Genomic DNA, 21750 nt, shown 5'->3' on the forward strand with positions numbered 1-21750 from the left:
TTTGCTCCTCGATTATGTCTTTCCGGCGTTCGAGCGAAAGGTTGTTGTTGAAAGCTTTTTTGTGGACATTGAGGATATATAGTACGTGTAATGACAACGCGAAATATTTTGTTGCTCTTACCTCGTAGGCAAAGACTTTCTGGGTGCGAAAGCAACTTCTTCTGGGAGACGGAAAGAAGCACAGAACATCCTCTTCTTTGGTGCAACATCTCTAACATCGAAGATGCTGAGCTCGGGGGTTTGCGGTGTGACTTCGTAGCCGATCTGCTCGGATATTTTCTTGCAGATGCTGATGCCTTCTTGTACGTTGTCATCGCTCTTGGTGTCGAAGCAGTAGACGTGAATCATCGGCAGCTTGAAGTCGGCGGGGAGTAGCTTCCTGTCTTCCTCCGTGTACAACCCAATGAATGCAGGCAAGAACTCGATGGCGCTCGCTGGCAAGTTCATGACATAGTGGGAGAAAGTATTGGGCTCATGGATGGTTTGCAAGACCTTGGGCGGCGCTTTGGTCGCCTTGGCCTCAGTGCGAGTTTGTTTTGCGAGAACCTCCACCTTGCGGTTGGTTGTCAGAAGTTTGTGTGCGGCTTCCTTGATGAAGACATGGCCGTCCTGGTTGAAAGGTTTGACGTATTGGTCGACCTTGTTGCGGCTGATAGCGTCGAGCATGCTGGCATAACTGTCCGGGTTGAGATCGTTGGCCCAGACAAATACGCCCTTCTTGCCTGCGGGCACTGCAAAAGGTCCAATTCCCGCCATAACGTCGCAAACAGCCTCGCCCTGGGCGAAGGAGTCGACAAGTCTTTGGTGCTCAGTGTTCAGTCTGCTATTCCAGTAGACCTTTGCGTAGTTGAACTTGAATGTGCAGTCTGCTTCGCGAATCTCGACGTCCATATCATCGGGCCCAGCAAGGACTTCGTACTTGAAAGTGCGATACTCGCTCTCCTCACCAACATCATCAATCTTGTTGATTACAGTCCTGACAGAAGGGTTCTTATCGACCAAGATCTCGCCAATGATATTCTTGTAAGGCATGTATTGGTCACGAAGGTTCAGATGTGCAACGTGACCGACGAGGGTGAAGCCAGATGGGATCTCGTCATGCTCTTCGCTCTGAGGAAGTACGGCACTGGCGATGTCCTCTGCTGAGTTTAGCGTGTGTACAGTCAATGTTTTCGTTTAGAACTTACGGTAGTCCCAGTAGTCGTAATCAAGGTGGACTTCATAGGGGATGATATCAATCATGTTCGCTTTTTCTAATTCTGATACAGTTTTGCTCCATGGGTACTCAGCGCCTGTGTATCCATTAGATGTTGATGCGAAGGCTAACAGAGTCATGGCGGCTTACCCTTGTCGTCCACTTGCGGCCTCAACAGGATGCATTTCTTTCCAGCTCGTGCGTCAGCCTCGTTAGGATCAGGTCGGACGATCTGGTATCTTTCGAGACGGAGGACATCGTTTGCACGGAAAAGTTCAGATCTGCACTTGGAAATAGTCTTGTTGTCGACTACGCGAGCAGCCGAAGCAGGAATTTTTTTGTGGAAGAAGGAGCGATCCAGGACGCGCATGGCGCGGTTGACTGGAGGTCTGAACATGTCTTCTGCCATTGGTCGTCTTGTGAGGAATAGTGGATTATACTGAGAAGTATGGTCAGTATCACCTCTCACGTGGGCTGAGTGGATGGAAATGTTTGAAGGGTTTGTTCTGCGAGATTCGATATGTGGCTGGTGGGAGATGTTTGGTGTGGCTGCGTGACGCAGGTTGTGGCGTGTGGGGAAGTTGTCTTGTTGTACCTAACCAAATCACAATCCAACTACAGCAACCATCAACAATCTCGCCATGCCGTCTGTTTCCTGGCGCGTCCAATTCAGCACCTGGCCATAATATATACGCGACTCAGAACATCCGCAATACTGACAAGATGGCGTTGGGTGGTGGAGGAAACATAAAGGTCGTCGTGAGAGTGCGACCTTTCAATAGCAGAGGTACCTCCTTAACACAACCTCGACACGATTCACCCAATCCTAACCCTGCGACCATGCAGAGATTGACCGGAAAGCACAATGCATCGTCCAAATGAAAGGCGAGCAAACGGTGCTCTCTCCGCCAACGAATACCGATGCCCGCAACAAGAACGCGAAGGCCGCCATTGACGGCTCCAAGACATTCGCTTTCGACAAGAGTTACTGGTCCTTCGACAAGAAAGATGCCAGCTATGCCGGCCAAGACAATCTCTTCGACGACCTCGGAAAGCCCTTGCTGGACAATGCCTTTGGAGGTTACAACAACTGCATCTTCGCCTACGGCCAGACTGGCTCCGGAAAGTCGTACTCGATGATGGGTTATGGTCCAGAAGAAGGTGTAATTCCCAAGATTTGCAGATCAATGTTCGAGCGCATCGAAGAGGCTCAGAAGGACGCCAACCTAAACTGTACCGTCGAGGTCTCTTACCTCGAGATCTACAACGAGCGCGTCAGAGATCTGTTAAACCCCTCGACCAAAGGCAACCTCAAAGTCCGTGAACATCCCTCGACCGGTCCGTATGTCGAAGACCTTGCCAAACTCGTTGTGCGCTCCTTCGCCGAGATCGATCACCTCATGGACGAGGGCAACAAGGCCCGTACTGTCGCAGCTACCAACATGAACGAGACAAGTAGTAGATCGCATGCCGTCTTCACCCTCACCTTGAGCCAGAAACGCCATGATGCAGACACTGGAATGGACACAGAAAAGGCCGCCAAAATCTCGCTGGTCGATTTGGCTGGTTCAGAGAGAGCTCAGTCTACAGGTGCAACCGGTGCACGTCTGAAAGAAGGTGCTGAGATCAATCGATCCTTGTCTACACTTGGCCGTGTCATCGCTGCTTTGGCCGATCTCTCGAGTGCGAAGCCTGGTGCCAAGAAGAAAACCGCTCAGGTTCCGTATCGTGATTCTGTCCTCACGTGGTTGCTGAAAGATTCCCTAGGTGGTAACAGTATGACGGCCATGATTGCTGCAATCTCGCCAGCCGACATCAACTTCGACGAAACACTCTCTACACTCCGTTATGCCGACTCTGCCAAGCGTATCAAGAACCACGCTGTCGTAAACGAGGACGCCAACGCTCGCATGATCAGAGAATTGAAGGAGGAACTCGCACAACTACGCTCGAAACTTACCGCAGGTGGTGGAGGAGGCGAAAGCGGTGCCGTCGCGGGCGAACAATATCCGCCAGACACACCTCTGGAGAAGCAAATGGTTTCCATCACACAAGCCGACGGCACTATCAAACAAGTGTCAAAAGCTGAAATCGTGGAACAGCTGGATCAGTCAGAGAAGCTTTACCAAGATCTGAATCAGACTTGGGAGCAGAAGCTACAGAAAACTGAGCTTATCCACAAGGAGCGAGAAGCTGCTTTGGAAGAGCTTGGTATCAGCATCGAAAAAGGCTTCGTTGGCTTATCGACGCCTAAGAAGATGCCTCATCTGGTCAACTTGAGCGACGATCCGCTACTTGCGGAATGTTTGGTCTACAATCTGAAACCAGGCACGACAACAGTCGGTAATGTCGAGACAGCGAAGACAGCAGAGATCAGACTCAATGGTTCCAAGATCTTGCATGAGCACTGTACATTCGAAAATGAAGACGATGTTGTCACAGTAGTGCCCAGAGACAATGCAGCTGTCATGGTCAACGGTCAACGCATCGACCAGCCCAAGAGACTGCGCAGCGGCTATCGTATCATACTTGGCGATTTTCATATTTTCCGCTTCAATCACCCGCAAGAAGCAAGGGCCGAAAGAGCGGAGGCAGGCAGCAGGCTGAAGCAGTCGTTCACAGCAGACGAGATCGGTGACCCTTCATCTCCCTCGCCATCCGCTGGCCATGACCGCTCGTGGAGTAACGTTAGCAGGCTGAACCCAGATTATGACTCGGATTCTAGAGCCAACTCGCCAATGCCCATGCGTAGTCTGAGTGGTCGCGAGAATGACTATGATCTCGCCCGAAGGGAGGCTGTATCATCGATGCTCGGCTCAGATCAGAAGATTGCGGCTCTCACGGATGACGAGCTGGACAATCTGTTTGACGACCTACAGAAAGTCAGAGCCGTTAGAAGAGGCAGACCGGAGAGCCGACTGTTTGATTTGAACGAGGACGACTCTGACTCGGTCAGTTCGTTTCCTGTCCGAGAAAAGTACCTGTCGAACGGAACATTGGAAAACTTCTCGTTGGACACTGCTCTTACGATGCCGTCAACACCACAGGACGATGATGAAGACAAGACGTTACGTTTAGCCAAGGAGGGGCTGGAAGCCGAACTCGAACGACAGAAAGAAGAATACCGAGCGCAGATTCAGTCCGCGCAAGAAATGAACGTCGAAGTAGAGACGATACGCGCAGAGAAGACCAAGATGGAGGAGAATCTCAAAGCCGTCAAAGAGGATATGGAACAGCGACTTCAAGCACAGAAGGACGAATACGATCGTCAACTGAAAGAGCTTCGGAGCACTACTGCGCAGCCTGTAGATCGTAAGACTGGTCTCACAGAGAAGCAACTTCAACTCGTCAAGTCGTGTATCCAGCATTGGCGTCAGCAACGGTATGTCGCCATGGCTGCTGCCTTGCTACAGAATGCGGCCATCCTGAAAGAAGCTCAAGTCATGAGCCAGCAGATGGACAAGAATGTTGTCTTCCAATTTACTGTCGCGGATGCAGGTCACACATACGGGTCGTCATATGACCTTGTTCTGAGCGATATCAGTGCTGATGACGATATGGCTTTGCACACGGCTCGCAAACCCTGCACCGCGGTCAGAGTCATCGACTTCAAGAACAACGTTGTCCACCTCTGGTCGTTACATAAGCTGCGTGCTCGTGTGCGCTTGATGCGTCAGGTGTTCCAATACATGGACAGGCCAGAGTATATTAAGCATTTCCGCCTGGATAATCCATTCTCGGAGTCATGCCTACCACAGTATACCCGAATTGGAGACGCCGACATCTCATTGGCCGCCGTCTTCGAGTGTCGAGTGCAAGACTTTACCCTCGACGTCTATTCACCATATACCAATACGATGGTCGGCATTGTTCGACTTTCCTTGGAGCCATCGTCAGCTGAGGCGCCATCGTCCATGCTCAAGTTCAATGTCGTTATGCACGACTTTGTAGGCTTCTCAGAGCAGGAAGGCACTGAAGTGCATGCGCAGCTCTTCTTCCCAGGCATCTCGGAAGAGGATGGTGCATCCACTACGCAGATAGTATCCGACTTTGACGAAGGCCCTGTACGGTTCGATAGCGTGCACAGCATGAGTTTGCCGCTCGCCAGTCCGCGTGACTCGTCTTTGCGAGTCTCTGTGTTTGCGCGAGTAACAGGCACACATCTAGACAAGTTGCTCAGTTGGGATGACATGCGTGATTCAACAGCTAGACCTCAGCTGAAGCGCAACAACTCTCGGATAGCAGAGCATGAGTACTACAACGAAGAAGGTCACGACGTCTTCGCGCGTATTCAAGTGCTAGAGATTGGGGAAGACGGCTCTTACAAACCTGTCGAGGTTGTACAGAAGAACATCATGGATCCTGGCACATACCAGCTTCATCAAGGCCTTCAGCGTCGTATCTCGCTGAACTTGACACACACTTCGGGCAACATTCTACCACTTCAGGAAGTTACATCTTTACGAGTCGGTAATGTTCATTTGGTAGACCCATCTGGTAAAGTGCCCGATTTGAGCTCTCAGCAGACCGATGTGACGTTGACTCCTGTGTCTCCACCAATAATCCGCACCAACCCCGATGGGACGACCAATATCCACATCGTCACACATTGGGATTCCAGCTCTCATGAGTCACTCCTACTCGACAGACCCACAGCCGAGGGATACTGTGTCAAGTTGTCATTTGCCTGGACCATGGCATCACCCAAGTTGGCTGAGCCAATAGAGTTTGTGACAGACCTGGCAGTGCAGATGCGAGGACGATCATTCATGCGTCAAACCTCGCTGTTCTCGTCAATCTTTAGCTCTTCACGTATCGTCCGCTCGACCAGCGGTGCGTTCTCTGTCACCGTCAAACCGATACCATCCAAAAAAGCTGGGGATTTGTGGCGGCTTAGCACATCGAACACATACATCAAGGGCGAAGAGCTGCTTCAAGGCTGGTCACCACGTGGTGTTTCACTAATTCACGACTTCATTGACAGTCGTTCAAGCAAACGGAAGATGGCTGAGATTGATGCTGCAAGAGGCGCGCTCAGCTCACACAGTCTCTCCATGGACATAACGTCGGCTCAAGCAGCACAAAGGACACCAGACGAGCGACAGAACACTCTCATCCGGAGGATACTCAAGCTCTGGACAGCCGAGCCAGCCATTGGTAAGCTGATCCTCACGGAAGCAAACACAGACTCGCCTCGTAAGGGGGCCGCTTTCGCCACCAATGGCACAAGTATGCCATTATCACTGGCGACTGTTCACTTCATACCTAAAAATCCTTCGTTACTCAAAGCTGGCTATCTGCTCACGCCTGACCCAGCAGCTCGCGAACCATCACGCTGGGTTCGACGCTACGTCGAGCTTCGCCAACCATACATGCATGTCCATTCCGCGACTGCGACAGAGCATGAAGAGATTGGCGCAATCAATTTGAACTCGTCGCGTGTCGATGCAGCACCACAGATTGCAAAATTGCTCAGACGCGAAGGCGGCACGCCAACAGCGGTGGGCAGACACGGTGTTCCTGCTGTAGCAGCACCCGAGAATGTATTCGCAGTGTACGGCAGTACCAAAGCGTGGGTGTTTGCAGCTAGAACAGAGAGGGATAAGAGCGAGTGGATCTTCGCCATTGATAGGAGTTATATCGGGACAGAAGAGTTCGAGGACGACGAGGATGAGGATGACCGTTATTAGCCGAGACGCGAAGCTGGTGGCGCAACCCGGGTCCATGATCACGCATTTTCGCGTTGCCGAGGACAATCTGTTTGTATTATGTACGAGATACCCAATTCATTATCTGTTTGCCTAGTCTATATTACTCTTTGCAATGTTCGTATACCATTTAAGGTTAACCAGCGACAAGCTCCAGGCTTCGCGGCGGGCGACCTCTAGGCAACCGAATTGTTTATCCGGCTGCGCCGTAAACCGCCGCAGATTAATCGCAACGCCGTTGGCTTCCATTTCGTTGTCTCTGTATCTCTTCGGGCTACTGAAGAAGTGAAAAGTGCCTGGTCGTACCTCTCATCTTTGTCGGAGATTCCACTCGTGTCAATTGTACAAAGAAAGCAACGCACGTCGTCGGCACCTCTCCGCTTGTCGAACGGCGACAATGCCGTTCCACGCCGGGCAGCAAGGCCTCTTCGACTTCGACCAAGTTGATTTCGATTTCAATGTCCAATTCGAACAGCTCTTCTTCTCTATCGTGCCATCAGTGGTTTTCATTGTCGCATCAACATGGCGAGCTGCCACTCAACTTCGGAAGCCTACGTTGGTGAAGGCACCCATCTTCCAATTTATCAAACTGGTACGCGAGCATCACGATCACACGCCAAGCAAGCATCACTGACAAAGAATATAAGACTACCATCATCATATATCTGACTCTCGAGTTAGCACTGTTGGTGCTTGCAGCATTGTCCAGGTTCCAGGCCTCAAGCACGTTTCTGGCGGCTTCGGTCCTCAAACTAGTGTCTGCTTTGACAATGGTCACCCTCAGTCTCGCTGATCACAACAAGAGTCCACGCCCGTCAGTCTTACTTGGTATCTACCTTTCGTTGACACTACTTCCCGACGCGGCTCAAGCGAGGACGCTCTTCCTTTCGTCTGATGATAGCTCAGAAGTCGCCTACAGCAGCGTGTTTTCTGCTGCACTCAGTTTGAAGATACTCATACTTTTGCTGGAGGCCAAGAAAAAGTCTCAATGGTTGGCCTGGGATAAGAATGATCATAGCCCAGAGGAGTTCAGTGGCATCTTCTCGCTTGGTGTCTTCGCATGGCTCAACAAGATGTTCTTGGACGGCTACAAAGGAGTTTTGACATTGGACGACCTCTACCCACTCGACAATGCTCTGGATGGCAAAACTCTACATAACAAATTTTCCGAGCATATGGACTACACGAGGCTGAACGGCGACAAGTACGGTCTTGTCAAGGTACTTATACGCACTCTCAAAGGCCCCTTGCTAATCCCTGTCATCCCACGCCTGGCTCTTTTGGCGTTCACGTTCTGTCAACCTCTGTTTATCCAGAGCATATTGAATTATCTTTCACAGCCAGAGCTTGACGCAAATGTCGGATACGGCTTTATCGGTGCGAGTGTATTGATATACTCGGGAATCGCCATTTCGACGGCTTTGTATTGGTATAAGTGATTATACCTTCAAGACTCAATATTTACTGACACACAACTCAAGGTATTGCTACCATCGTTTGCGTACTATGAGCAGATCTATACTCGTCACCGAGATCTTTCTCAGGACTACACAGGCTCGTCTCGGATCATCTGACGAGAATGCAGCGGTGACTCTCATGAGTACTGACATGGAACGCATAGATCTGGGGTTCAGATCCTTGCACGAGATCTGGGCTAGCGTCGTACAAGCCGGTCTAGCCAGTTGGTTGCTATACAACCAATTAGGCATACTCTTTATGGCACCAATCGGATTAGTGCTTGTCTCATTCACTCTTCTTGTGATCTTCATGAAGTTTGCTGGGGACTCTCAACGAGCATGGATGGCCGGAGTTCAGAAACGTGTCAGTCTGACCGCGACTGTCATTACCAGCATGAAGAGTTTGAAGCTGTCCGGACTTTCCGGCACCATCACAGACTTCGTTCAGGGACTTCGCGTAGAAGAGATCGCTGCAGGTGCCCGGTTTCGCAAAATCACTATCATCGCTGCGTTCCTAGGCTTTGCCCCGATGTTATTGGGTCCACCCTTGACGTTCGCATTCACGCAAAAGACTCTGAACGTGTCAAGGACATTCACCAGTCTCTCATATTTGACACTATTGCTAAGTCTATTGACTCAGATCTTCCAAGCGGTTCCGCAAGTCCTGTCCGGACTGGCATGCTTAAGTCGAGTTCAAGCGTATCTGGAATGTGAATCGCACGCAGATTTCCGCAAGATGAGCAGTACACACATTTCAAGTCAGAAGAAGACTATGAGATCATCTGAAAGTGCTGCAATAAATTCCGAGTCTAGTTGCGTTATCGACATGGAGAACGCAGAGTTTGGATGGGAACAAGATAAGCATGTTCTGCACGGCGTGACGACACAAATCAAAAAGTCGGCGCTCACGATCGTGGTAGGGCCCGTTGGCTCAGGAAAGTCGACGTTCTGCAAAGCCTTGCTTGGTGAGATTCCATTTTCCAAAGGCAGAATGACGCTCACCACCAGTGTCCCACATGTGGGTGTTTGCGAACAGATAGCGTTTCTATCCAACGGATCCCTTAGAGACAACATAGTGGGATTCTCACCCTACGATGCCAAACGCTATGCCGAAGTTATCGAGGCTACCGCTCTGTCTTTCGACCTAGACTCGCTTCCACAAGGCGATTCGACCAACATAGGATCTGATGGCATAACTTTGTCGGGTGGACAAAGGCAACGCGTCTCTCTTGCCCGAGCTCTATATCTGCAGACAGACCTGCTCGTACTTGATGACGTATTCAGTGGTCTGGATGCTGATACCGAAGATCAGGTGTTCCGTCGAGTTTTTGGATCAGGTGGATTGCTCAGACAACGACAAGCAACTGTTGTGCTCTGCACACATAGCATCAGCCATCTACCGGCAGCAGATCAAATCATAGCTTTGGGACATGGTACCATTGCCGAGCAAGGTGAATTCAAGAAGCTCATGGCTCGTGAAGGTTATGTGCACCGTCTCAGAACCTGGGACTCTATGGATGACAAGTCTTCGTCTGGGATATCTCGCTCGGAAAGCAACACCCACGGTCCGGAAACCCCTACCGGTCGTAAGGTTGAGCTTCCACCGTCAACTCCGATACGTACGGCAGATGCTCTAAGGCAAGGAGGTGACAAATCTGTCTACACGCACTACCTTAAGAGCATGGGTTGGACTTTGGCCGGACTCGCAGTCTTCTCTGCAGCTCTTTGGGGATTCTTCACCAATTTTCCCACTATCTGTAAGTCTCTGAAGTTCACATGTGAGTCCGATGCGCCATTACTTACTGGTTAATTACAGGGCTCACATATTGGTCAAACGATGTCTCGAAGCCCCATCCTGTCCATCCATGGGCCTACTACGCTGGGCTGTACGCATTATTTCAAGTCTGTGGGCTCTTCTCACTCTTGTCGCTTGGAATAGTCATCTTCATTGTCTCAATAACACGAGTAGGGGCAAACCTTCGCAAGACTGCTTTGCATACACTCGTCAAAGCGCCTCTGAGTTTCTTCACTAGCACCGACACCGGAGTGGTCACAAACTTTTTCTCACAGGATCTCAATTTGGTTGATACAGAGTTACCGAATGCGCTACTCAACTTCCTATTTGCTGTGAGTGCTGTGTTTCGGCAAGATCTAGACTGAAGTACCAAATACTAATTTCGCTGTGCGCAGTCGTTCTCAGCTATCGGACAAGCAGCCGTGATTCCCACATCCTCTCCTTATATGGCTATCAGCTACCCATTCCTGATCCTGTTGCTGTATATCGTACAGAAGTTTTACTTGAGGACCGCCAGGCAGTTAAGATTGCTCGATTTAGAGGCCAAAAGTCCCTTGTAGTAAGTTTTGGTCTATCACTCGGCTACTCTTAGTCATCAACAAGTTATACTGTCCCATACTGACTTGATCATCAAGTACACATTTTCTCGACACCACAAAAGGCATTGTCACTTTGAGAGCTTTCGGTAAGTGGACCATGGTGATTCAGCAGATGTCAAATCAGATCCACAAGATCATTCTGAAGAATCTCGCAAACTCTGGATACGTTTGACGACGCTGGCTCCGAAAGCAATTTCACGCTAATTCTTACAGGTTTCATATCGGAGGAACTCGACAAAAACGCACGCCTGGTAAACGACAGTCAGCGCCCTGCATATCTGCTAATCATGGTTCAACAATGGTTGAATCTTGTGCTCAATGTCGTGGTAATGACCATGGCTGCAGTGTTGACGACCCTTGCAGTCCGTATGCATTCGAGCTCTGGATTCACTGGTGCTTCCCTAGTGACTCTCATGGGATTTGGAGAGAGTCTGTCTGACATCGTGGTCTTTTACACTAGATTAGAGACGTCGATTGGGGCAATCTCCAGACTAAAGACGTTTAGCGAGACTGTGCTACCCGAGGACAGAGAAGACGAAGATGTTGTTCCTCCAGTGCAATGGCCACAAACAGGTTCTATCGTGATGGAAGGAGTATCTGCCAGCTACAAGTGAGATGGAAACATCTCCTTCCACGAGTCTTGCTGACCGAATTCCAGGAGTCTTGAAGCCCAAGACAACGAGTCTCCTCACTTGGCTGTGCGAGATGTCAGTCTTACCATCAGTGCTGGAGAGAGAATTGCCATATGCGGCCGTACGGGCAGTGGGAAATCCAGTCTCATCGCTATATTCCTCAAGCTACTGGATGCCACTCCGGAGACATCTGCCAATGTCACGATCGATAATCTACCACTGTACAAGATCGAAAGATCTGCACTGCGCCAACGCGTCCTTGCACTTCCCCAGGAAGCTGTCTTCCTGCCCGATGGCACGACCTTCGCTACCAACCTGGATCCTCTCAACATTTCTGACCCTCACAACTGTGAATCTGCGCTGCAGTCTGTCGGTTTGTGGAATCTAGTAGTCGAAAAAGGCGGCTTAACAGCAGAGATGTCCGCAGGTACCCTCAGCGCAGGCCAACGCCAACTTCTGTCTCTGGCTCGTGTAATCCTTCGCAGACGTCACCGAGCAAGTCAAGGCGCCAATGGTGGTATATTGTTGTTGGATGAGGTTAGTTCGAGTGTTGATCAAGCTACTGAGAAAGTCATGCAGGAAATCATCAGGACTGAATTTGAGGGCTATACTGTTGTAGCTGTGAGTCATCGTTTGGAGATGATCATGGACTTTGATAGGGTTGTTGTTATGGATCAGGGGAGTGTTGTTGAGGTTGGAGTGCCGAGGGTTTTGGCTGAGAAGGCTGAGAGTAGGTTTGGTGAGTTGGTGCGAGCTGGCGAGTAGAGATGGAGCGGTTACTGTTCGCTCTCGCTGCTGTAAGATAAAGCACCGGTGAAGCAGAGTATTGATATGATTTGGTGGATATTGTCGTTCCGATTCGCACGCTTATATGACAGTATAGTATAATCTTTAAGGGCGGGGTGATCCTCCAGCGTAAGCTTCTTGTCTTCTCAAGGGCTCTTGGAATCTGTACGGACCATACATACACAGCTCCGAATCCAACATCATTCCAGGACGGCGTGTCTGAGATTGATAAATATATCATTCGAGGTCGTTCACACTCCCAAACTTATCGGTTTGATTCGACTTCGCTTGATTCGACAACAGTAAGATCTTGCTTTCGGGATACGAAAGGCTATGATCCTATTGTGGGACTGTGTTACCAGTACAGCCCTGGACTCTGGAATCAGAGAATGTGTATCTCCTGTTTCAAATTCGAAGGTGATGTGAAGGTGATAGATCGGGGGATGAAGTGATCGGGTCCATGAAGCAGATTTCATGAACATAATATCTCCTTTTCGCGTGATGACGAAAGAGAGTGGTCCATAACACGATGTTATCAGGGTGACCGAGGAGAGCAGGCATATATCTAAAGCTCTTCGGCCCGACTGCTTTGCCTGGTCAAGGTATTTTGGGCTCGATGCCAGGATCGTATATTCTACGTCTCCATGCTTCTTCATGAAATGTTGGCGGGACATTCAGAATGACTTCAATCGCCCAGTCCGACTCTACATGGATCCGGGAATGGCGCAGGTGGCGCAGGATAGCGACTGGATGTGGTTCAATGTCGCTGCTGGAGTGTTTCGACGAAGCTAAGAGGACAAATTAATTGTCCGCACGTGGATTGTAGCAGCGTAGACTGTCCGTCGGCTTGGCACCAGAGAGGGTCGACAGGCTTCCAGCTAACCCGACGTAGGAAGCGGAAGCGGCTATGCACCCCTCGACTAAGCCCCGCAATACTTACGTGGGTATCAGAGGCCGCCGCTGTCTTCTACGGATCCTCGGCCGCCGTAACTCTCATCTTACCGATGATATGCCTTGTTGCGCTATGAGGCGTCGAGCAGCAAGCCGACGAATCAGCGCGGGTATCAAGTGACAGGCAAGTGAGTTCTGACATCCATTATGCAGCCTGCATGCGCAACACAGGCGGTGGGGCGTATGGAAATGGCCACAATTCGCCGTTTGTGGCTTGCCAGATGCAGGCCTTGCCAGGACAAGAGCAGAAACTATCATAAAGAGGCCAGTCCAACCTCTTCAACAACTTCAACTTCTCTGTACTCTTTGCAAAGTCCTTTGGAATCCAACCAGGTTCTCTGTCGACGTCGCTTTTGAGCAACATACTCTCACACGTCCAACTGCTCTTCTCCGAGAAACCATACTATATCTGGTTCGGTAGCCATACATGGATCCTGAACTGGTCCTCGGCACAATCCAAACCGTCGTCGGCATCCTTACTTTCGGTGTTGCTGCTGTCCAAATCTTTCAGCAATGGCCTCGACGTATGATCAGGGTGGGGAATAGTTGTGAACAATCTCGACGAAGAAGGAGACTAATAAGTGTTCACAGAACGGTGATGAAGCTTAGCCTCGAGATTTACGGAGCGGCTTAAAGATGGAACCGCGGAAACGGTACGGCACGCGCCTAATTGCATATCGACACAACTAGGCTAATCTTTCCATCCAGTGTCGTCGCAATGTGTGGGCTATGAAATGATGAGTGGGAGAAGTAGCAGTGTTGTCATTATCCTGTTTCGCGTTATGTTACATGTTGTGCATTCTGGAATCATCTGTTCTTGTATCCTGAAAGCGTCCCAGCGTGCCTGCTAAAGACCTTGACATGCGACAGTGATCAATACCTTAGTACACAACAGAACTCGGAGAAGTTGTGGCAAGAAAACACGGTATCAAACATGCTCGATATGAAGATGTATGGCGCAACATCAACAGGGAAGGATGATATAAAGTGAAGGGAAAAGAGAGACAATTTGCGAACCAGCCTTCGAAAGTCACACCTCGGTAAGCTTGCCTCTTCCCCACGCTCTGACGGCGGCAGGAGGACCGGAGCTCATTCCGTTGCAGTCGAAAGCTGTCAAAACATTCTTGACGACGATCAGACATGAATATCTAAAGGTTGCTTTTCGCCGTCAGCAGAGGATGACATAGAAGAAAGGCATTCTTGACTTACAGGGTTGTGATGTTGAGGCCGATTCCAGTACAGCTGCATGACTGCAATGCCGTTGGGAGCTTACAAGCTATCATCCCACGAGTGTATGAATGTTCCTGAGCCAGCAAGCTGCTTCATGATCGGCGATAGCTGTGGGTGATACCGCAGTCAACTGTATATCCAGCATAGGACTGCTACCGTGCTAGAGGAACGAGTGGTCGATCAGGCTGGCGTGTAGTATTGGCGCCAATCACTGATCAGAAACGCTCAACGACCAGATGATAGGTCGAAGAGAGATGCGGCGTTTCGGATATCGTCGGATGCAGGCACAGCTATTCATCCATCTTGTCGCATAGGATGATACCTTTGACGAACCCGCGATTTTGACCGCAAACATGGTATACATGTAAGGTTTCAGGTGAGAAGGGCAATCGGACGCCTTGCCTTGTCTCAATGAGTCAAGTTTTCGGGCTTTGTGAGATCAATCAGTCAATCATGATTTAGCGTTCCATTGCGAGGAAGTGGTAGACCATCATCAAGTGCGTTGGCGAAGAGGATGAAAGATGAAAATCGTCACTCGAGGCGAGAAGCTGTTGGCCGTGCCAAGCCGTGGGAGCCTCACTGCCTTTTGGTCCTTCTTCCGCCAAGTGTCATTTTCTGCTCCCTCCATCTCGTAGCTGTGTTAGTCGAGACTTCATAACCGTCTCAGATCTATCTTCGCCAAAACAGATACCGCCTCCCATTGTTCAGACAGGTGACTCGCTTCAGCGGAGTGCACATCACTTGGAGCCAGAATGAAGCTGACTTCCATAGATCTAAAGCAAAGAACCTTGGTAAGGAAAATATCTCGCTACAAGAATCAAACTGTACAAACAAAAACACTCTGATCAATTGTCCGGCTACATCTTGCCAATCCAACCATCATTCATATTCCCAAGATCAATTATCAGAACTGCATAAGGAGTTCGATGTGAAGCTAACCCATCTTCGGTTAGGCTTCCGCAGGCCGCCGATCTAGCCGAGCACTATCTTCGGGCCCGAGCCGATACCCAGATTCTATCGTTGTTCTATGGACGACAAGCGTTAACAAATTACGAACTAGAGAAATTCGAGCATGGATGGACGTACTACAACTTGAGGTCTAGGCCACTGTTGAAGAAGTTGGACGGCAGCGATTGTTACAGCCAGTATGGTGAAAACAGTCTGAATTGCACTGAGGACCAGCTCGGAGTCCATGTTTGTCCGATTGGATATAGTGGGGTGTTGCGTGGCTGTGAAGACGGCACAAGCTGGGAACAGCGTGATCACTGCCTTGACAGAGGGTAAAGAGCAGAATGTGTGAAGATTTTAACTCCTGTCTGTGGAAACTGGTTGATGATTTCGAGGATCTTGTCGACAACTTATAGCAGAGGCGACGCCCCAGCTCAGACTGCACTTTGCTGGTGTTATTCCGCAGCCCACACGTTCAAGTCAACGCCGATTCGGCAGCCGAGTCACCGTAGGATGCGCTTTATGCATACCAAGAGCTAGAAAGCTGTGTCAGTCAGTACCAAGAGCCAAGAATTGCTTGTAGAATGGCTGTGTCAGTCAGTACCAAGAGCCAAGAATTGCTTGGTACCATGGGGTAGAGTGGCTGGGTTTCTCGCCGTGTTGTTGACCACTCCCGACTTGCGCAAGGTCATCAAGAATTCTCGACGAGTGTGTCCATGCTAGGGTCCTACGCGTCTGCATCAGTCACGAACGTCATGGACTCCAGAGCTACCTTCGTGGTATGAGCATCTTGTCAGCGTTGTAGGCACGATACTTGATCAAGACCAGCGAAAGAAGGAGACAGGCGGTAAACATATTGTTTCTGAGGCGTAGAGAGACTCAACCTTTCCAAGGATGTAGGGAGGAATCTGTGGGCATAACTGCCAACCAGACGTGGGCCACCCGCGCAATTGTAGGTGGCCTTGATAAGCACAGTCGAGATATGCTCTGTGCTATCGTGATGTCTCACTAGCTCAGAACAACAACGTGTAGCTGGGTAGCTGATAGTTCACGTATTTAAGTTGTTCTTGGTTCCAGAATTCTGTTTCGGGGTGGGATTTCCTGAGAGGATCGGGCGCAATCCAGCGTGTGGTGACGACGGAAAAGACAAAAACAGCATTGTTCCAGTGCCAGATTGGCTGGATACTGTATCGTACTTCAACATACACATGGAAGTACATATCGCTGTTGATGAACCTCTGCAGGTCTGTCACGACCTTGGACAGTCTCTACTGTTATGGAAGTACGACACCAGAAGCGAGGGACCTCACATAAGTCCTGCGGAAGATCGAGACAGACAACTCTGACATCGTTGGAGTGGAGAGTGTTATTACATCCTCTTGATGCTGTCTGTAGTTGTGTATGTCTAAAGTACATGTGAATCCCGTTCAGGTGGCCCCATCTCTTATATTGTATCCACGCTATGCTGTAGTCTTGTGGAAAGATCTCTACCCCTGATCAGGGGCTCGGTAAAAGATGCGATGCGTTGGTGTGCTGAACGAGCGTGGTTGAAGTGAAGTGGTGTAAAGTAATGTGAGCGAAGCGAAGGCGGTTGCGTGAGGTCTTGAGTGTCGTGATGTAGGCGTCGAGAAGGTTGAGAACGACTGGCCGATGCTGTGGTCAACACAGAGTCAGTAACGAAATAACAGCACACGGGATGACGACACCTACGAGCTAGTCTTTCTTGAACTTGTGGTTGCTGTAACCTTGGTTGGTGTACAGGGGCAGAATATGCCCCTCTTTGGACATCTCCAGCCAACGGCGCATACGTCGAAGAAGACTTCGCCCACGATCAGACATGTGTCCGACAAATTGGTAGACAATGACAGCGAGACGAAGGAGGGACGCAAGGGCAACGGCCCCAAAGTTGTTCCTGGGGGATGGCATATTTATCGGGTGCGGGCGGATGAAAAGGGAAGCACGTTTTGTGGACGAGCTCGTGGGGCCTCGAAGACGGATCTCTGGAGAAGAAAGCGGCAGGCTGAGGACAGAGTGTGGGTAGTGAGAGCTGTTTGGTAAAGATTGACAGTGTTGACTTTCGAGATTCAGGTAGGCACCGTCGGGTTTTGATATCTGAGAGTTTCATTCAGCCAACTGTGTCAAACCTTAGCGTCAATGCAAGGAAAGAGCCTCACACGTGTATCTTCTGTGATCCAAAGTTTGGTCCAGAAGCAGATTACCAAGCCATCAAATACGGGGATCGACAGGCCCAAGCAAAGGCGCCCGGTTCCTGGATCTGGTGGTAGACATCCTTGCTTGGATTCACCAGACTCTTCTACTCTGCCAGCCTTTGAGCATCTGATACGCTTCAAATTGCCGGACGATCAAGAGACGAGACCGTTGCAGATGCTGCACGAAAGTCGTGCTTCCAGTACATCGTTGTATCAGACCAACCTCCCCGCGTCTCGTCACTGAGATGTTGTACCAGTCGCTGTTGTAATTCTCAAACAACCGCGTCATATCATACAACTGCAGAACAACGACATGATCTTTTGCAACGCATGGAAGAATAAGTCCGCAGATGCGACGATCCGACTCTTAGATTCGAAAGCGCCAGCTGAGATCTGTCTGGGTTCGTGTGGGTGTCTGCCTCGTGTTATGCATACATACAGATTCCCGAACGAGCAAATTCGATTAAGCCATCGGCAAATTCTGGAGCTGAAAGTAACGCCTTCGTCGTGAAGGTACCCCGGATCAAGGGTAATGCGGCCAAGGATGAGAAACAGTGGAAAGGTGTGGCACGGGCTTTTTGGGCTGCATTTTCTCCTGCCAGCTCTGACATTGTACGAGCGGGTATTTTCACTGTTTACTAGGTGCGTGAGTACCAAACTTAACCATGTCTACCCAGATTCAAAAGGGTGGATGTCTGCACCGTCGCATCGTTTCCTTGGTCGAACCGGATGCCTAACAATGCGCCATTGCTGCAGGAAGTTTCGGCCCGGACGGGTACCTGGAAAAGCCGAAACACTATCTGTTGAACACACGCACATGCTTCCATACGTGAGCAGACATGTACGTCGGCTGTCAAGGTTTCCGCCGATCTCTCGCATTTGAAGTCGGGATGTCAGGAACAGACGAATATTTTCCTTGTGTACCAACTCTTGGTGCCGTGCGCCTACATGAGCAATTTCACCACGACAAGCATAACCAAAAACACTCGCCGTCAAGTCGCCAGCCGTAGGCTTTCGGTACGACCGCGCGAGTTGTAAGTCTCTGGTGGAAGGGCAGGACCAATGTGAGGCATGCAAATGCTTCGTCTTTCAAAAGGGCAGGCAGAATAGTCTCTACCTATACATACGGTAGAAGCTTGGCGAGTCGAGATTTGACGGACGGGACAGTCAGGAATCGCGGAGTGCATGCGAAAAAGCAGCTCGCGTGCCTTGGCCCGTGTTTGTATGGCCAACAATTAGTTCAGGGCGAGAGAGCGCGTCATCAACGCACCGTTCCGAGGTATAGTTGGACTCAACGGATGCAGCGAGAGCACAGACTGTTGGTTCGCTGGCGTTTTGCATGTGGGAAGCTGCAAGGCACCAGCGACACGATGGACCTTCTAAACTCATGTAAGCGGTGATAAGTATCCTGCGTTTCGGACGCTCGCCCATCTTCTTGTCAGCAGCAAAATTGCAACGGGCAACCACGATTCCTCCGCCCTGTCTGCATCCCCATGTTTGTTCCATATACTCCGACCCATGGCTTGCCGCTTCACATTTGCTTCTGCCAGCACCCTGTTTTATAGGGGCACCGAAGGAGGCATTCCCTCGCTGCAGCTCCTTTCTATCCGAAGGACACATGCAGCAACGACCACCGACTCGAGTCGACCAGCACCGACGACCACAGGCCTCAGCAGCCTTGCTATAAAATCAGCAAGATTGTTGTCACTCCCTTGTAAGAGCGAGAAGGCATTGCTGTGACAACAAGTATTTTTTCCTTCCTGGTGTTGAGGCAGCGCTTACTGCAGCGTTCTGATTGGGCTCAACTCCTCAGGCATGCAGCCTCACGCCAACCGGTCTGTCATCGCCATCTCAGCAGGTTTCGTTGTATCCGTTGACCGCCGAGTGAGACTGAACAAGAGACTTCTGTAGAAACCTCTCGAGAGCCCTATACCATCGGTGAGGGACAAACGGCGCAAACTGCCTTAGGCATGCCGATCTTGGGTTCAAAGATCTGATTAGACGCCGGCTGGTCCTCTGTCAAGACATTCTCTGCCACATTCCTCAGGTAGGCTTGCAAGTCGTGAGTAAGCCTGCGGTCCTGTCGTATGCTACTCGCGGTTTTTTAATATCCAGTTCATGCGAGTCACAGTGGTTGTGTTTCTGGTTTGTTAGATAATCTAAGTTCGAAATGATTGTTATCAGGAAGGAGGAGACGGAGCTCTTTCGGATGAACACCGGCGCGGGGTCCGATGACGTGTGCAGTCAGTGGAAGTTGGAATCAGTGAGCAACTTGAAAGTGGAATCATAAGACATTAACATTGTTTCCCTCTGGGCCTATAGTACAGTACAAAAATACAGTGCTGTGAGCACCAGTAACACAGGAGAGATCGTGGCTCCAAGAGGCCATGCGCTGTCTGCAGAAGCTCGACTGGTGTATGGCGTGGGGGTACGTGATGGGCTTGGAAGCGTCGTGTTGCCAGTCACATTCGTAGGGACGGATAAGTTGAACTTTCGACAGACATCGTCGAATAAGTTCTCGAATACTTTACTGGTCAGCAAGAGCAATTTCGAAGCTATATCAGCACGTACTCAGTAGGTCCGCGGTCTTGTTGACACAGGTTGAGTTATGCTGGACGCAAGGCACGATGTTGTCGATAAAAGCTGTATATCGTGCGCAATGGCAATACTGATCTCCCGATGCGCAATTCGATGCTTTGATTGCTTGTGTATCCCAGGCTCGTATGCAATTCGGTATCGACGCGTTTTGAGGTCCAGTCTGCGCAAGGGCCAGTCCTGACCACAAAGCCAGGACCAAAATAACGAAAGTGGTTGCTGCGAACATGGCGTTCACACGGAAAACGAACGGACGCATAAATTGCCAAAAATCTCGTGGAATCGCATGGTATATGTTCTCAATATATATGTTTTTGTTTTCGGACAATGGTTGAGGAACCGGCTGGCTGCAGATGTCAGCCGTTTTCCTTGCTTTTTTTTGGTATTTATCCTGGCTCGGTATATCGCCATGCCGTGCACCAACACAGGAGATCGACGTGCTCCCTGGAATTCCGCGCACCAAAGCCGCCTCTGATGCAACGATCCGCATGTATTGAATCGTACCCCATGGGTTCCCCATCTTTCACGTGATTTATCGCGTTGAGCGACGTTAGAATCAAAATCGTTATATTTTGGATAAGATAATGACCGCTAGATACCCGCCCAGATAGGAACGCAACCGCTACAACGCCTCGCTGAAGAACAGGTATATATAAGACAAAAGAGAGACATAATGTAACATCGACAGCTTACTAGGATGACACGATTTTGCGGGTAGTGTCCACGGTGATAATCTGCGTGTAAGCAGCTCTCCAATCCATGTTGGCAGGACCAACGTCGCCGGCATGGAACATCATATGCTTGCCATCAGCAGCCACCGATTGACCACCAGGTGCGTACAAATTATCAGTACCGGTGACCAACATAGGACCTGCTTTAACATAGGGACCGCTGATGTTGTCGGCGAATGCATAAGTGACATCGTACTTCGAAGTCGCAAAACAGTTGCTGCTGAAGAACAACACGTATTTGCCGTTGGAAGTACGCATCAGCGAAGGAGCCTCGATCAGAGGTCCGTCGAGGTCGCTGCGGTCCAGAAGCTTGACAGGGCTGCCAACAGGAGTAACACCATCGTCTGCCACCTTTTGAAGCATGATAGGTGTATCGACGATAGGCGCGACACCATTATTACATGAGCCGCCATGGCCAATGCTGTTGCCATCTACCTTGTATAGAACGTACTGTGTTCCATCCACGTCCAGGAAATTGTCCGAATCTATCGCGCCACCCTGGGAAAGTGGACAAACGAGAGGCGTGGCCTGCGGCGTGTATGGGCCTTGAGGCTTAGTTGCCACGGCAGCACCAACGCAATGCTTGCCTGGGCTTCCTTTGACAGCAGCCGAGTAGGTCATGACATATTTACCAGACTTGTTCTTGCTGACACTCGGTGCCCAAACAGCAGCACCTTGGTTGCCGGCATTAAGGTCGACCCAAGCACCGACCGTCGGCAACGCATCGCTTCCAGTCACCGACCATGTGTTGAAATCCGGAGAGTATGCAACTTGTACGTTGATCAAGCTGCCACCAATTTTGGCGATGGTTTTGTGGTTGTTGCTCGCGAAAGCCCACCAGTCAGAGCCAACTTGCAAGAGATCCGGATCTGCGAAGTCGACGGCAATGACTTGTGTTGGGTTTGTACTGCCT

The 21750-nt window shown here is 50.2% G+C and overlaps 5 protein-coding genes across 5 annotated transcripts; 3 read left to right on the plus strand and 2 right to left on the minus strand.

Moving 5' to 3' along the window:
* Positions 1-117: 117 nt before the first annotated feature.
* On the minus strand, positions 118-1604 carry M436DRAFT_59107 (uncharacterized protein; the record flags this gene model as incomplete). The annotated part of the gene is made up of 3 exons (XM_013566854.1): positions 118-1139; positions 1188-1292; positions 1346-1604. The coding sequence occupies 3 exons, from the start codon at positions 1602-1604 to the stop codon at positions 118-120; spliced, it is 1386 nt and encodes a 461-aa protein (XP_013422308.1).
* A 314-nt stretch (positions 1605-1918) lies between these two features.
* Positions 1919-6885, plus strand: M436DRAFT_86655 (kinesin-domain-containing protein; the record flags this gene model as incomplete). The annotated part of the gene is made up of 2 exons (XM_013566861.1): positions 1919-1982; positions 2042-6885. 2 exons carry the CDS (start codon positions 1919-1921, stop codon positions 6883-6885), a joined length of 4908 nt encoding a protein of 1635 aa, XP_013422315.1.
* A 415-nt stretch (positions 6886-7300) lies between these two features.
* Positions 7301-12151, plus strand: M436DRAFT_86656 (putative ABC multidrug transporter; the record flags this gene model as incomplete). Its single annotated transcript, XM_013566862.1, has 8 exons — positions 7301-7495; positions 7551-8332; positions 8385-10117; positions 10177-10487; positions 10551-10714; positions 10791-10840; positions 10968-11364; positions 11413-12151. 8 exons carry the CDS (start codon positions 7301-7303, stop codon positions 12149-12151), a joined length of 4371 nt encoding a protein of 1456 aa, XP_013422316.1.
* A 7965-nt stretch (positions 12152-20116) lies between these two features.
* On the plus strand, positions 20117-20290 carry M436DRAFT_59075 (uncharacterized protein; the record flags this gene model as incomplete). The annotated part of the gene is made up of 1 exon (XM_013566852.1): positions 20117-20290. A coding segment is annotated over one exon (174 nt), but the record flags the coding sequence as incomplete, so codon positions are not given.
* A 598-nt stretch (positions 20291-20888) lies between these two features.
* Positions 20889-21716, minus strand: M436DRAFT_32941 (Arabinanase/levansucrase/invertase; the record flags this gene model as incomplete). Its single annotated transcript, XM_013566850.1, has 1 exon — positions 20889-21716. A coding segment is annotated over one exon (828 nt), but the record flags the coding sequence as incomplete, so codon positions are not given.
* Between the last annotated feature and the right edge of the window lie 34 nt (positions 21717-21750).

Source organism: Aureobasidium namibiae (assembly GCF_000721765.1).
Source record: "Aureobasidium namibiae CBS 147.97 unplaced genomic scaffold scaffold_37, whole genome shotgun sequence".
Classification (NCBI taxonomy): domain Eukaryota; kingdom Fungi; phylum Ascomycota; class Dothideomycetes; order Dothideales; family Saccotheciaceae; genus Aureobasidium; species Aureobasidium namibiae.